The sequence below is a fragment of the Equus caballus genome, chromosome 6, assembly GCF_041296265.1.
Source record: "Equus caballus isolate H_3958 breed thoroughbred chromosome 6, TB-T2T, whole genome shotgun sequence".
Taxonomy (NCBI): Eukaryota; Metazoa; Chordata; class Mammalia; order Perissodactyla; family Equidae; genus Equus; species Equus caballus.
In genome coordinates, this window is record NC_091689.1 from 27,125,897 (window position 1) to 27,138,629 (window position 12,733).

A 12,733-nucleotide genomic window follows, 5' to 3' on the forward strand; every position below is an offset into this window, starting at 1 on the left:
TGCCTGAAGGACGTGGGGCGGAGCCGGGAGGGCACAGGGGCGGGGCCTGAGGGGCGCCGGTGCGCAGGCTCAGTCCCGCCTCCCCGCCCACTCTGGCTCTGGCGGCGCTAGGCCCGGCGGCCGCTGAGACGGGGACGCGGACGTGAGTGCGCGCGCGCAACCCCCCGGGGTCTAGGCTGAGGGGCCGGGTGTGGCGGGTCCCGAGCGGCGGGCGGGCGCGAGCGGGTTGGGGGGCAGCGAGCGCAGGCGCAGTCCTCGATCGGACCCTGCGCGGCGTCACGTGATCGTGGAAGCCGTGCGCGCGCCCGGCGTCCTCGGAGACGAGCGTCCCGGGGTCGAGCCTGGGGGGTTCTCTGGAGAGTGAGCCTTGGGGCGTTCATTAGGGGTGGAGCCTGGCAGAGAGGTTCCTAAAGGGTCCAGCCTGGGGGCCCCTCGGCGGTTCGAGCCTGGGGGGCGTTCCTCAGGGGTCTGAGCCTCGGGGCGCCTCAGGGGTCTGAGCCTGGGGACCGTTCCTCAGGGGTTTGAGATGGGGGGTTCCTCAGAGGTCTGAGATAGGGGGTTCCTCAGGGGTCTGAGCCTGGGGGGCGTTCCTCAGGGGTCTGAGCCTCGGGGCGCCTCAGGGGTCTGAGCCTGGGGGGGTTCCTCAGGGGTCTGAGATAGGGGGTTCCTCAGGGGTCTGAGCCTGGGGGGGTTCCTCAGGGGTTTGAGATGGAGGGTTCCTCAGGGGTCTGAGCCTGGGGGCACCTCAGGGGTTTGAGATGGGGGGTTCCTCAGGGGTCTGAGCCTGGGGGCGCCTCAGGGGTTTGAGATGGGGGGGATCCTCAGGGGTGGAGCCTGGGGGGGTTCCTCAGGGGTTTGAGATGGGGGGTTCCTTAGGGGTCTGAGCCTGGGGGGGTTCCTCAGGGGTCTGAGCCTGGGGGGGTTCCTCAGGGGTTTGAGAAGGGGGGCGTTCCTGAGGGGTCTGAGCCCGGGGGCATTCCTCAGGGGTTTGAGATGGGGGGCGTTCCTGAGGGGTCTGAGCCCGGGGGCATTCCTCAGGGGTTTGAGATGGGGGGCGTTCCTGAGGGGTCTGAGCCTGGGGGCATTCCTCAGGGGTTTGAGATGGGGGGCCTTCCTCAGGGGTCTGAGCCTCAGGACGCCTCAGGGGTTTGAGATGGGGGGTTCCTCAGGGGTTTGAGATGGAGGGTTCCTCAGGGGTTTGAGATGGGGGGTTCCTCAGAGGTTTGAGATGGGTTCCTCAGGGGTCTGAGCCTGGGGGGCTTCCTCAGGGGTTTGAGATGGGGGGCCTTCCTCAGGGGTCTGAGCCTCAGGACGCCTCAGGGGTTTGAGATGGGGGGTTCCTCAGGGGTTTGAGATGGAGGGTTCCTCAGGGGTTTGAGATGGGGGGTTCCTCAGGGGTTTGAGATGGGTTCCTCAGGGGTCTGAGCCTGGGGGGCTTCCTCAGGGGTTTGAGATGGGGGGCGTTCCTCAGGGGTCTGAGCCTCGGGACACCTCAGGGGTTTGAGATGGGGGGGATCCTCAGGGGTGGAGCCTGGGGGAGCTCCTCAGGGGTCTGAGCCTGGGGGGGGATCCTCAGGGGTCTGAGCCTGGGGGGGATCCTCAGGGGGAGGAGGCTGGGGGTGTGCCTCCGGGTCCTGGAGGAGCCTCAGGTCGACCCGGAAGAGCCTTTTCTTCCCTGGGGGGTGCTTCCTGGCCTGGTAGTCCCCGCCCGGCTGACCCTTGTCCCTCGTGGGCTGGCCTGACATCCATAACCAGAATTCCTGGTCCCTGTCGGGGGTCCTGGGCCCGGGTCCTGGCCTGAGCTCGCTCACCTGCCCCGCGTTCCCCCTAACCGTGAGGGCCGCCGTTCCTGGTGCCTTTAGTTCTCACCCGACTGTGAGGCAGGGGCCGTGTCCGGGCACAGAGAGGCTGTCCATTTGCCTGAGGTCCCAGGTCGGGTGTGAACCCATGCCAACACCACCGCCCCAGGGGCTGACTCAGGTTGTCTGAGCGCCAGGTGCTGAGGCACAATGACCCCTGACCATTCTATCGTCGACGCAAATGATCTATAACCAACCTATAAATCAAAATTGGGGTGAGTTTATGCTGAGCCAGAGTGAGGATTATAACCCGGGAAGGCCTTAGAAGGCATTCCAGAGAAGCGTGAGTTTCGGTAGTCTTATATCTTTTTAGAACAAAGAGGATGGATTAAACACGCCCAGGATGCATTTTCAAAGAGGCGTTCAGTTGCAAATTAGCAGGTCAACTGGCCAGGGTGCCAGGAAGGGGACTAATCTGGGTGCCAATAGTGCCTTAGCAACAGGGCGTTGTCACCCATAGGGCGTAGGAGGGGCCTACGCATTCTTTATCTCGAGGGGGAGTCCTGCCTTTACTGGATGAGCAGATGTCCAATGTGTGTCTGGTGGGCCGTAAGTCAGGTTTCCCAGCTCAAGCCGAATCGGCTTTGAACTCGAATAGTTACCCCATATACCTCAATATGGGAAAATCTCTTGTCACTGTAGATCTGAGAGACAGGTGAGGTCCACCTGAGCTAGGGTGAGGATGGTACCTGGGAAGGCAGGTTCCACGCAGGAAGGGAGCATCCAGAGAAGCGGGGTGTTCAGCGCGTTCTCGTACTTTTTTAGAATGAAGAACAGACATCAGCACCCCCCGATACGCACTCGTCAGAGTCTCAGAGGGGCGTCCAGCTGCAAATTCGCGGGCCGCGTGACTGAAGTCTGGAAAGGGACTGACACGGGGGTTCCCAATAGGGCGCTGGGCATGGGCAGTCACCATATACATGTGCCCCTTTACCCCTTTCACCCAATTCTGAACCCCTTCCCCTCTTTTTTTTTTTTTGGTAAGGAAGATTGGCCCTGAGCTAACATCTGTTGCCAATCCTCCTCTTTTTGCCGAAGAAGATTGTCACTGAGCTAACATCCGTGCCTGTCTTCCTCTATTTTATGTGGGATGCTGCCACAGCATGGCTTGATGAGCGGTGCTAGGTCTGCACCTGGGATCCGAACCTGTGAACCCAGGGCTGCCAAAGCAGAACGTGCGAACTTAACCACTACACCACCAGGCCAGCCCTGACCCTCTCTTTTTTTTATTCTGCACTTCTTCAACTTGTAACATATTCATAAAAGTTACCATGTTGACCCTTTTTAAGTGTTCAGTTTAGTGGCAACCATCCCTTTCCTTTTAGCGCCTGAAATTCTGGTTTTGTTCTGAGGGAGGAGGGGCTGAAAGGGAGATACGGTTGTTGCAAATGTTAAACTCTAACGCCCAGGGACTGCCCTAGCCAGGGGTGTAGAGCTCAGTGGATCCCCAGGGGTGAGTCCTGCAGGGGGGCCACACCTGGGTCAGGAACCAGGGCAGACCCACCCTCCCGGCACCTCGTGTCCCCTGCCGCTCCTCTCTTCCCTGCTGGGGAGGCCGCCGTCTGCTTCTGGACCTCATGTGGACTGGGGCCGGGTCGGCTCTGTGTCCGGACAGACGCTTTTCACCGCTCAACAGTATTCCAGAGTTACAGTCCCAATCGTTTGCTTTTTAGGGCAAGAGCGATGGTGCCCCATCTGGTCCCCAGGTGGCCCGTGTGCCTGTTCCGGTGGCGGGCGGCCTGTACTCTGGGGGCCTGCGTGCCGCAGAGCGCATGGGCCCGGGCGTCCAGGACCCCCGGGCCAGGCAGCCCTCGGGGGGCCGTGGGCACCAGCCCTCTGGTCCGCAGAGGCGGCTCCTCCTCGTCCTCCCGTGCCCCCGAGGTGATGCTGACCCGGGAGCGCTACCCCGTGCAGCGGCTGCCCTTCTCCGTGGTGTCCGAGGAAGACCTGGCCGCCTTCGAACGCATCACCCCCGGCAGGGTCGTCACAGACCCGGAGGAGCTGGAGGCGTCCAACGTGGACTGGCTGAGAACCGTGCGAGGTGAGCGAGGGTCTGTTCGCGCCTCACACTGAGGGGGTGGGCTTGAGAAGGGGCAGGGAGCGGAGGCAGTACCGCGGCCAACCTGGGCGAGGAGCACGGGGCCACTCTCACGTCCGCCTTTCTTATGCGGAAGAAAAGCTGTGCGGTGGTCCCACCTTAGCCACGAGGCGTGCGTTCCAGGACCCCCACTGGATGCCTGAAACCGCGGAGAGTGGGGAACCTTACACCCAACCCGAAACCGCAAGGGTGGATCTGATGACCCGGTCAGCTACTAAGTGGTTAGACAGCGTCGATCCGCTGGACAAGGCATGATTCACGTCCTGGGTGGGACGGAGCAGGACAGCGTGTTGATTTCGTTGTGTTACCCAGAACTTGGGGCAAGTTAAAACTTATAGTTTATTTCTGGAATTTTCCATTTGATGTTTTCGGACTGGTTGACCATGGGTAACTGAAATCGCGGAAAGCGAAACCATGGATGAGGGGAAGACTACTGTGTTGTGATGATTTTAAAGCGTTCTGAGAACAAACTTTGTAGAAGTTATTGGTGCTGCGCGAGGTCTGCGAATTAAAAGATGGCACAGTCCCCTGGCTGCTCTGGGCGGGTGGTGTGTGTGTCACTTGCTACCAGCTTCCTCTCAGCTCCTGTATCAGGTTCCTGGGGGACTTGAAACAACAGAAGTTCTCTCTCTCTCGTGCTCAGGGCCGGAAGTCAGGGATCGAGGTGGGAGCCGGGCTCTGGGGGCTCCAGGGGAGGGGCCTTCCCGCCTCTGCCAGTGCCTGGGGGCTCCAGGCATCCCCTGGCTGTGACAGCATCTCTCCAGCCGCCCTCGTCACGTGACTGCCTCCCCTTGTGCGTCTCTCTCTCAGATCTCCCGCTCCTTTTATAAGGATGCCTGGCGTTGGATGTCGGGCCCACCCTAGTCCAGGACGATCTCATCTCAAGATCCTTAAAGTAATCACGTCTGTAAAGACCCTACATTCGTAGGTTCTGAGGGGGAGGATGTGGGCGTATCTTTTTGGGGGGCCCATTCTTCCCACTGCAGCGCCCTAGGGCTGCTGGTCTGGCCGCCCCCTACCTCCCTCTCCTCCCACCACACCCGGCCCCACCAGCATGCGTCCCTGCGCCAGCTGAGGGAGTCTCAGTCTCCTCAAGCCAGCACGCCCTTTTGAGAACAAAGATTTGGTAACGCCCTGTGTGCTCTCCTGAAAGGGTTTCAGAGGTAATACAGCCTACCCACTCAGACAGTTAGGAAAGCCAGCCGATGTTCTTGCCATAATCTTCAGGAGAGCTAGAAGACAAGCAGTTTACAGCAGAATGACGTATTTGAACCTGTAATGCCGGGACACACTGGGCAGCCGGGCCTCAGGCTGGGCCTGGGCCCAGCGCACGTGGGACGGAGGGAGAGCAGGGGAGGGGTGCGCTGTGGTGGGACTCGGACACTGCGAGGGCTGTGCTGTTGCAGGAAAACCCTGAGGGAGCTTCCAGACCAGAGCGCAGCCTGGAGATACCACCATGGGACACGGTGCAGAGTCTGGGGCAAGTGGAATTGGGTGTGGGACCAGATTGACCTGAGCTGAGTTCGCTCACCCGCTGCACAGCAAGCCAGTCTCTGACACCAGGTGTAGTGGAAGAAAGGAGGAATTTTATTATTGCACAGCACTGAGCAAGGAGAGAGGGCAGCTAACGCTGAAATCCCAAACTCCCTGAAAAGCTAAAAGGAAGGGTTTTTATTTGGGGTTTTAGGTAGGGGAGGGGGAGCATAGGGCCTTGCTGGTCGGGGCTTTCCCACCAGCCTGTGTTGGGCCTTGAGACTACCTGCAGAGAGGAGGGAGCCGTGACCTTGCTGGTCAGCAGCTTCCCCACCAGGCTGTAGCTCCTTGGCGGGGAGGAGGAGATGATGAATCCAGGTGGGTGTCCTTGGCCATTTGTCTCCATGGCGGATAGTGGATTCTGGAGCCAGGAAGCCAAGGAGTAAGCAGAGAAGGAGTGTTTTGGTTTTAACCCCAAATATGCTGGGTTTAATGTAGGGAAACTGATTTCAGGGCTGGTATCAAGATAACAGGTGGCTCCTCCCTGTGAGGAAGCCAGAGACCTTGGAAGTCCATGGCTGTTCTTCACTGCCAGGAGTGCCCGTGAGCAGAAGGGCCTCCAGCCCCGCCCTGCCCACTAAGTAAGGCCCCCACAGGGGAGAGCCCACCGCCCGGCACAGGGCCCGCAGCCTCCCGTGGGGTGTCCACCCTGGGCTCAGCCATGCCAGGTCCCAGTCCTGGATTGGTGCTGCTGCCTGGGTGGCCTTGGGCAGACAGACCTCAGTTCCCACCCCTGCAAGATGGGGGTAGGGCCCCCACCTCAGAGGTGAGAACCCAGCACGCTTGGTGCTCAGGGCTTGGGTCCTCCTGTCCCTGGGGCTTCTCCAGAGCGGCGGAGACTGTGACTGGGCAGGGCCTGGCTGCCTTCTCGGCCTCTTCTCTCTGGTCAGCTGCCCTTCCTGGGAGGCCCCACAGTGGCAGCTCCCTGCTGCAGGGTCGCCCACCCCGTGTTTGTGTGCTGGCACGGAGGAGCCCTCCTGACGTCCTGCCACCCTGAGCTCAGGAGGGCAGCACTGGGGCTCACTTGTTACTGAACCGGGTTCATTTTTGCCCGCTGCCCGATTATGCCAATCACTGTGACGACGAGTCTGCAGAGAGACAGGATTTAATCACAAGGCAGCCGGGCGGGGAGGTGGGAGGATCGATCTCAGGTCCGCCTCCCTGAAAATGGGGACTCAGGGATATTTACTGGGCAGCGGGCAGGGTGGTCGGAGGTGTGGGGACAGATGACTGGAGGTGAGGAGAAGTGAGGTAACACATGATCTGCAGGAGCGGAGTCGAGCTTCATTCTCTCCATGGGACCCACGTTCACAAAATGGTGGCATTGCCGTGATCTGAGGGTGGAGTTTTTAGCTTCTTGACATCAAAAAGTTCACTTACTGAGCATTCGCACAGGCCCAGTTGATGGGTTGGTGGTCTCAACTGGCCTGAACTGGACGAGGGGGTCTCAGTTCCTGAAAAACCCACTCTGAATTACTCTGTTGATAAGATGTGGTCAGTTGAACTGGTCCTGGGGGGCAGAGGTCACACACTCATCTCTGAATCCACGGGACCCAGTGCAGAGCATCTGCTCAGGGGGTGTCTGTTGAGGTGACTTGTTGAATATGTGTTGAAATACCCCTTTGTGTGGCTTTCTTTTTCTTTTTTTATTGAAGTGATATTGGTTTATAACATTACATAAATTTCAGGTGCACCTCATTATATTTCGATTTCTGTGTAAAATACATCATGTTCATCTCCTAAAGACTAATCACCATCCATCACCATACACATGTGCCCGGTCACCCCTTTCGCCTCCCGCTCCCTCCCTCTGTGGTCTAATATGGCCACCAGTCTAATCTCTGTATCTGTGTGTTTGGTGGTGGTTGTCGTTTTTATCTTCCACTTGTGAGTGAGATCATACGGTATTTGACTTTCTCCCTCTGACTTATTTCACTTAGCATAGTACCCTCAGGGTCCATCCATGTTGTCACAAATGGCCACATTTCATCTTCCTTTATGGCTGAGTAGTACTCCATTGTGTATGTATACTACATCTTCTTTGTCCGTTCATCCACTGATGGGCATTTAGGTTTCTTCCAAGTCTTGGCTACTGTGAATAATGCTGCGATGAACATAGTGATGCATGAGTCTCTTTGAATTGTTGATTTCATGTTCTTTGGATGAATACCCAGTGGTGGAATAGGTGGATCATATGGTATTTCTATTTTTAATTTTTTAAGATATCTCCATACTGTTTTCCAGAGTGGCTGCACCAGTTTGCACCAGCTGTGTATGAGGATTCCCTTTTCTCCACATCGTCTCCAATACTTGTTATCTCTTGTCTTGTTAATTACAGCCATTCTGATGGGTGTGAGGTGATATCTTAATTAGTTTTGATTTGCATTTCCCTAGTAATTAGTGATGTTGAACATCTTGTCATGTGCCTGTGGCCATTGGTGTATCTTCCTTAGGGAAATGTCTGTTTAGATCCTCTGTCCATTTTTAAATTGGGTTGTTTTGTTGTTGTTGAGATGTATGAGTTCGTTATATTTTTTGGATGTTAACGCCTTATAGATGTATGGGTTGCAAATATCTTCTCCCAGTCGTTAAGTTGTCTTTTTCTTTTGTTGATGGTGTCCTTTGCTGTGCAGAAGCTATTTAGTCTGATGTAGTTCCATTTGTTTATTTTTTCTTTGGTTTCCCTTTTTCCTGGTGAGACATGGCATTCAAAAAGATACTGCCAAGACTGATGTCAAAGAGCGTACTTCTTATGTTTTCTTCAAAGAGTTTTATGGCTTCAGGTCATGTGCCTTTCTTTTGGAGAGAAAGCCTGTCTAAATTTCTGATCATTTAAAACTTTAATCTCAGAGTCATAAAGAAAATATAAGCTGGTAAAAGCTGATTGGGACCTTACAATTTTTCTTAAAAACTGATCTTTTATTTGAAATGGAAACTTATTAAACATTTCCTCCTTCAAAAATTAGACGATTTGCTCATGGATGAGCCCCACAAAATTCATGACCCCCTCCCTGTGTGCCTGCACCCAGTGAAAGGTTGGGGGTCCTGGAGTGAGATGGACAGGAGGCTCACCTGAGGGGCAGTGGCAGGGACAGGGGGTGGGCTGCATGCCAGGTGGCCCAGAGTGCCAACGAGGCTTCCCTAGCACAGGCCATTTTCTCTGAGCCTGGGGAAGCCATCTGGAAGGGTGTTCCTGGAGCAGGAACAGCCAATACAAATTCTCTGAGCAGGGCTACGCTTGGCTTGTTTGAGGAGCCGGGAGACCCCTGTGCCGCTGGAGTGAATGGGGAGGGGGATGCTCGGAGAGTCGAGGGTGGGTCATCAAGGCCTCCAGGGCCATGTGAGTCCTGTTTCCCTCCCATCCGATGGGGAGCTCCTAGAAGGCCATGGGCTGACTCTGGCTGCTGTGTAGGGGTGAGGCTCTCCTGGCCCAGTTGTGGAAGCCAGGAGGAGAGCAGGAGTCTTTGAGGGGCGGTCAGGGGAGATGTGGTCGGGTTCTGGGTGTTTGCAAGGAAGAGTCCAGGATGTGCTGATGAGGGTGTGAGGGAGGCGGCCTGAACAGGCGAGGAAAATGACAGGCAGAACAGGCCTGGGAGGAGCCGTCCGTTTGGGTTTGGACACGTCCAGATGGCCCTCAGGCCTGGGGGGTGTGGGGCCGCAGGTCTGCCATGAGTGAAGGGCAGGAGTGGCTGGGCCTGGGAGAAAGGTCGGGAGGCAGGGTCCTGGGTCAGGAGCAGATGCCAGGACAGGCTGAGACAGGACAGCCTCGGGCATTGCGGGGGGCCGTGCGGGAAAGGGATGAATGCACCGCTCGAGCCATCCCTGGGGCTCGAAGGAGGGGAAGGGACCGGGAGGCGCTGTGCTGTCCAGGGGGCAGCCGTGGCCGGGCTTCGAGGAACAGGGGTCGAGAGAGGGTTTTCTTTTCATTTTGGTTTTAGGGTGAGTGGCCGTTACAGCAGGCTTGCACTGTCAGGAATGGTCGGTAGAGAGGGAAAATTGATGATGCAGTCAGAATTGGGGGACTGGAGCCTTGTCCTCGAGGGACCGGTGCCCAGTCCCTGGAGGAAAGGCAGTGTGGGTGGGGGCAGGAGCAGGTGGGGGTGGCTTGTTCTGAGTGAAATAGGAAGTGGGTTGGCTGAGATGAGGACGGAGAAGAGGGGGAGCGGCAGGTGTGAAACTGTGACCCGGGGGAGGGGATGCCAGGCCAGGGTGAGCATGAAGACCGCTGGCTCTGGGCCAGGCAGGCAGGACCAGGGAGGCCATGGACGACTGCAGAGGGCGTCCTGAGGGAGCAAACCCGAATGTCATGGATGGCGTCTGGGGAGTGAGACCCTTGGCCTGGAGATTCCCAGGGGTGGGATGTTAGGAGGCTGGCTCGGGGTGGATGACAGGCCCTTGGGAGACGAGACGCAGCCTCTGAGCCTGGGAGTCGGGGGTCTCACCTGTTGGTCGGCCAGTCCTGTCGAGGGCCAGATGGTGATGTCTCAGCCTTACCGGCCTCACAGTTTCTGTCGCAGCCCCTCGCCTCTGCTGTGGTCGTGTCAAAGCAGCCACAATCCAGGGAGTGTGACTGTTTCCATAAAACTCTACTTACAAAACGAGCAGCAGGTTGGATTTGGCGTGGGCCGTGGTTTGCTGGCCCCTGCTGTAGGTGGGTCCTGAAGTCACCAGGGGGAGCTGGTAGACGGCGAGCCAGGGCACCTACCGGGTTCATGCATGCTGGGACGAGATGTGTTAGTGGTGGGTATCTGGCACCTGGAAGAGGCTGTGGGGCAAGGAGGGCACCTTCCGCACCCTGAGCTCAGTGGCACCCTGAGTGAGGGTGAGGAACCAGCTGCCCTCAGAGGGCTGCAGGGGAAGCAGAGATGCTGAAATGAGAAGGTGGTGGGGAGCTCAGAAGTCGCGGGAAGCAGCTGCTCCCGAGTGACGAGTGACGGTGGCAGAGTTCCGGGAGTGAGCTGGGCACACTGGCTCTCCTCCAGGAGCTGAGGCACCTGGCAGCGTCGGGGGTGGCGGTTGTACTTTCTGGTTGTCACAAAAACCAGAGGGTGTTGCTGGCGGGCGGTGGGCAGGACGCAGAACGTGCAGGAACTAAGGGCAGTCCACCAGCAGGGACCTGCCGCCTAGAGCCCAGCGAGGGTATTCAGAGTTGGGGGAAAGCTGCCAGCCGTGGGGGGACGCCCCGACCCTGTCCGCCTGTGTCCCTTCACTAGCTTGGGCAGTCCCCAGGCTCTTCCATCTGGACACCCATTTTCTCCAGTCCAGGGCAGTTTGTCGGGTTGTCTCTGATGATTTCTCTCCTCTGTGCCTCGTTCTCTTTGTGGGCTCCTGTTATTAATATATTGGACCGTTTGGAGTGACTGTCTCGTTTTATTATCCTTTCCCCCATCAAAGCTAAACTTTACGAGAGTGATCTTGTCTGTTTTTATTCTCTGGGCCGGATACACAGGGTGTCCACCAATATTGTTGAGGAACCCCGTAGGGAGGGAGTGAAACCAACAGGAACCTTGCTGGTGACCAGGGTCCCTGGACTGTGCTGTTCTGAAGGCCTAGACAGCGGACAGCCAGCCCCCTGGGCAAACATTGCTCATTTGATGAAAAGTGAATGAGAAATGGCTTTCAGAATATAAAAAGTAGTGTAGAAGCTACAGCTGATCTCAAAGCTCCATAAAAAGTCAGTGATGTAAAAAGAACATGTGCTCCGCGTTCCTCCTGGCTTTCTGCAGACTCCTCTTACCGATTTAAAGTGCTTTCAACAAAATCAAGAGGGCAGCAAGAAACTTGACGGTCTTCGGGAGACAGTGCTTAGGATACTGCTGGACTCCCACCCTTCACGTCTGGGCACCGAATCACGACAGCAAAGGTGGTAACCCAGTGAGTAGAGTAAGAGCCCACAAGCCCATACTGACATGATTAAATAAATAAATACGTGAGAGAGAAGGGAAAGCTGCTCTTTACAGTAGAAAGTCGACTAATAAAACATAGGCAGATGTATGAATTGCGAAAAATCACCATTTGGCAAAGATCCTAAGGAGCGCTTCAGGCAGATGCTAAAATTCATGCGTGAACGTGAGGAGCAAGAGGATGTCTGCGTAGTCTCAAGTGTCTCCCACCAGATACGTATTGATTATCAAGGACACACGGTAACTTGGTGTGGAGAAGCCAGGCGGGCGCCCCTAACCACGGGATCTGAGCCACCCTCACCATCGCTGGCTTTGGTAGCTGTGGATGCTGGCAGGGCTTTGGAACTGCTCCCAGGGGCCCAGCTCCATCCCACAACCTGCCGCCTGCTGGCCCCTCCACCTCCCTCCAGCAGGACGGGATGCTTTGACACCTTGCTCTTGTTCTTTTTTTTTTTTTTTTGCTGAGGAAGACTGGCCCTCAGCCAACATGTGTGCCTGTCTTCCTCTATATGTGAGATGCCTACCACAGCATGGCTTGCTGAGCAGTGCCATGTCTGCACCCGGGATCTGAACCAGCGAACCCTGGGCCGCCAAAGCGGAACATGTGAACTTAACCGCTGCACCACGGGGCCAGCCCCTTGCTCTTGTTCCTGAGGTTTGGGGCCTACTGATAACCGTGGTTGTGTGGGTCATGCACCGAGAAAGGAGAAAGTGCTTGTGAAGGGCATTGTTTTTCTGGAGTGTAGCCGGGTCTCTCCCCTCTACATTGTGTGATGGGCTGACTCTTTTCTGTCGCAGGCTGTAGCAAGGTGCTGCTGAAGCCCCAGACGACAGAGGAGGTGTCTCACATCCTCAGGTAATGGGAAGGCGCCATGCCCCCTGCCTGCTCTTGTTTCTGTGTCTAGGAGTTTCCTCATGAAGACACAAGAAACAAGAGACGCAGACCCCACAAAGCCGGCAGGGACAGGGCTGGGGACACAGGAGGGAAGGTTCCAGTGCCGTGCTCCAAGGCCCTCCCGAGCAGGGCCAGGCCCTGGAATCTCAGGATCTCGGGATGCCTGGGCGAGTCCCGCATGGGGAGTGGCTGCAGACTTGTGGTACATGTCAGGGAAGGAAGCAGACCTTTGACAGAGAAATGTGTTCTTTGATTCTTTGTATCGATATGCTAGCATGTTTATTACAGAGAAATTGGAAAACAGAAAACCATAAACAAAAAAATGCAAATGCAATCAGCAACCAATAGTTTCACCTCCAAAGATAACCGCTAATGACATTTGGGTGTGTTATCTCAGTATCTTTCTGCAGGGGTGTGTTTTTTAAATGTTACCACATTATGTCTC

General features: G+C 56.5%; 1 protein-coding gene and 1 non-coding gene across 10 annotated transcripts in view; both read left to right on the top strand.

Moving 5' to 3' along the window:
- Position 1: 1 nt before the first annotated feature.
- Positions 2-12,733, top strand: part of D2HGDH (D-2-hydroxyglutarate dehydrogenase) — a 30,071-nt gene continuing 17,339 nt past the window's right edge. For 3 of the 9 annotated variants that reach the window (XR_011439889.1, XR_011439888.1, XM_023642808.2), the window contains exons 1-3: positions 9-142; positions 3,533-3,900; positions 12,192-12,249. Coding sequence is in view for 6 of the 9 variants with exons in the window: in XM_023642808.2 (XP_023498576.1) it covers positions 3,543-3,900; positions 12,192-12,249 (416 nt within the window). In the remaining 3 variants the exon portion in view is untranslated. Of the gene's footprint in view, positions 143-212; positions 361-2,624; positions 3,901-12,191; positions 12,250-12,733 lie in introns of those variants that run through there. The other 6 variants (XM_070270757.1, XM_070270759.1, XM_023642810.2 and 3 more) reach the window with 5 other exon arrangements.
- Positions 6,274-6,418, top strand: MIR8975 (microRNA mir-8975). The gene has a single exon (NR_127981.1). It is a non-coding gene; the product is annotated as a microRNA mir-8975 (primary transcript).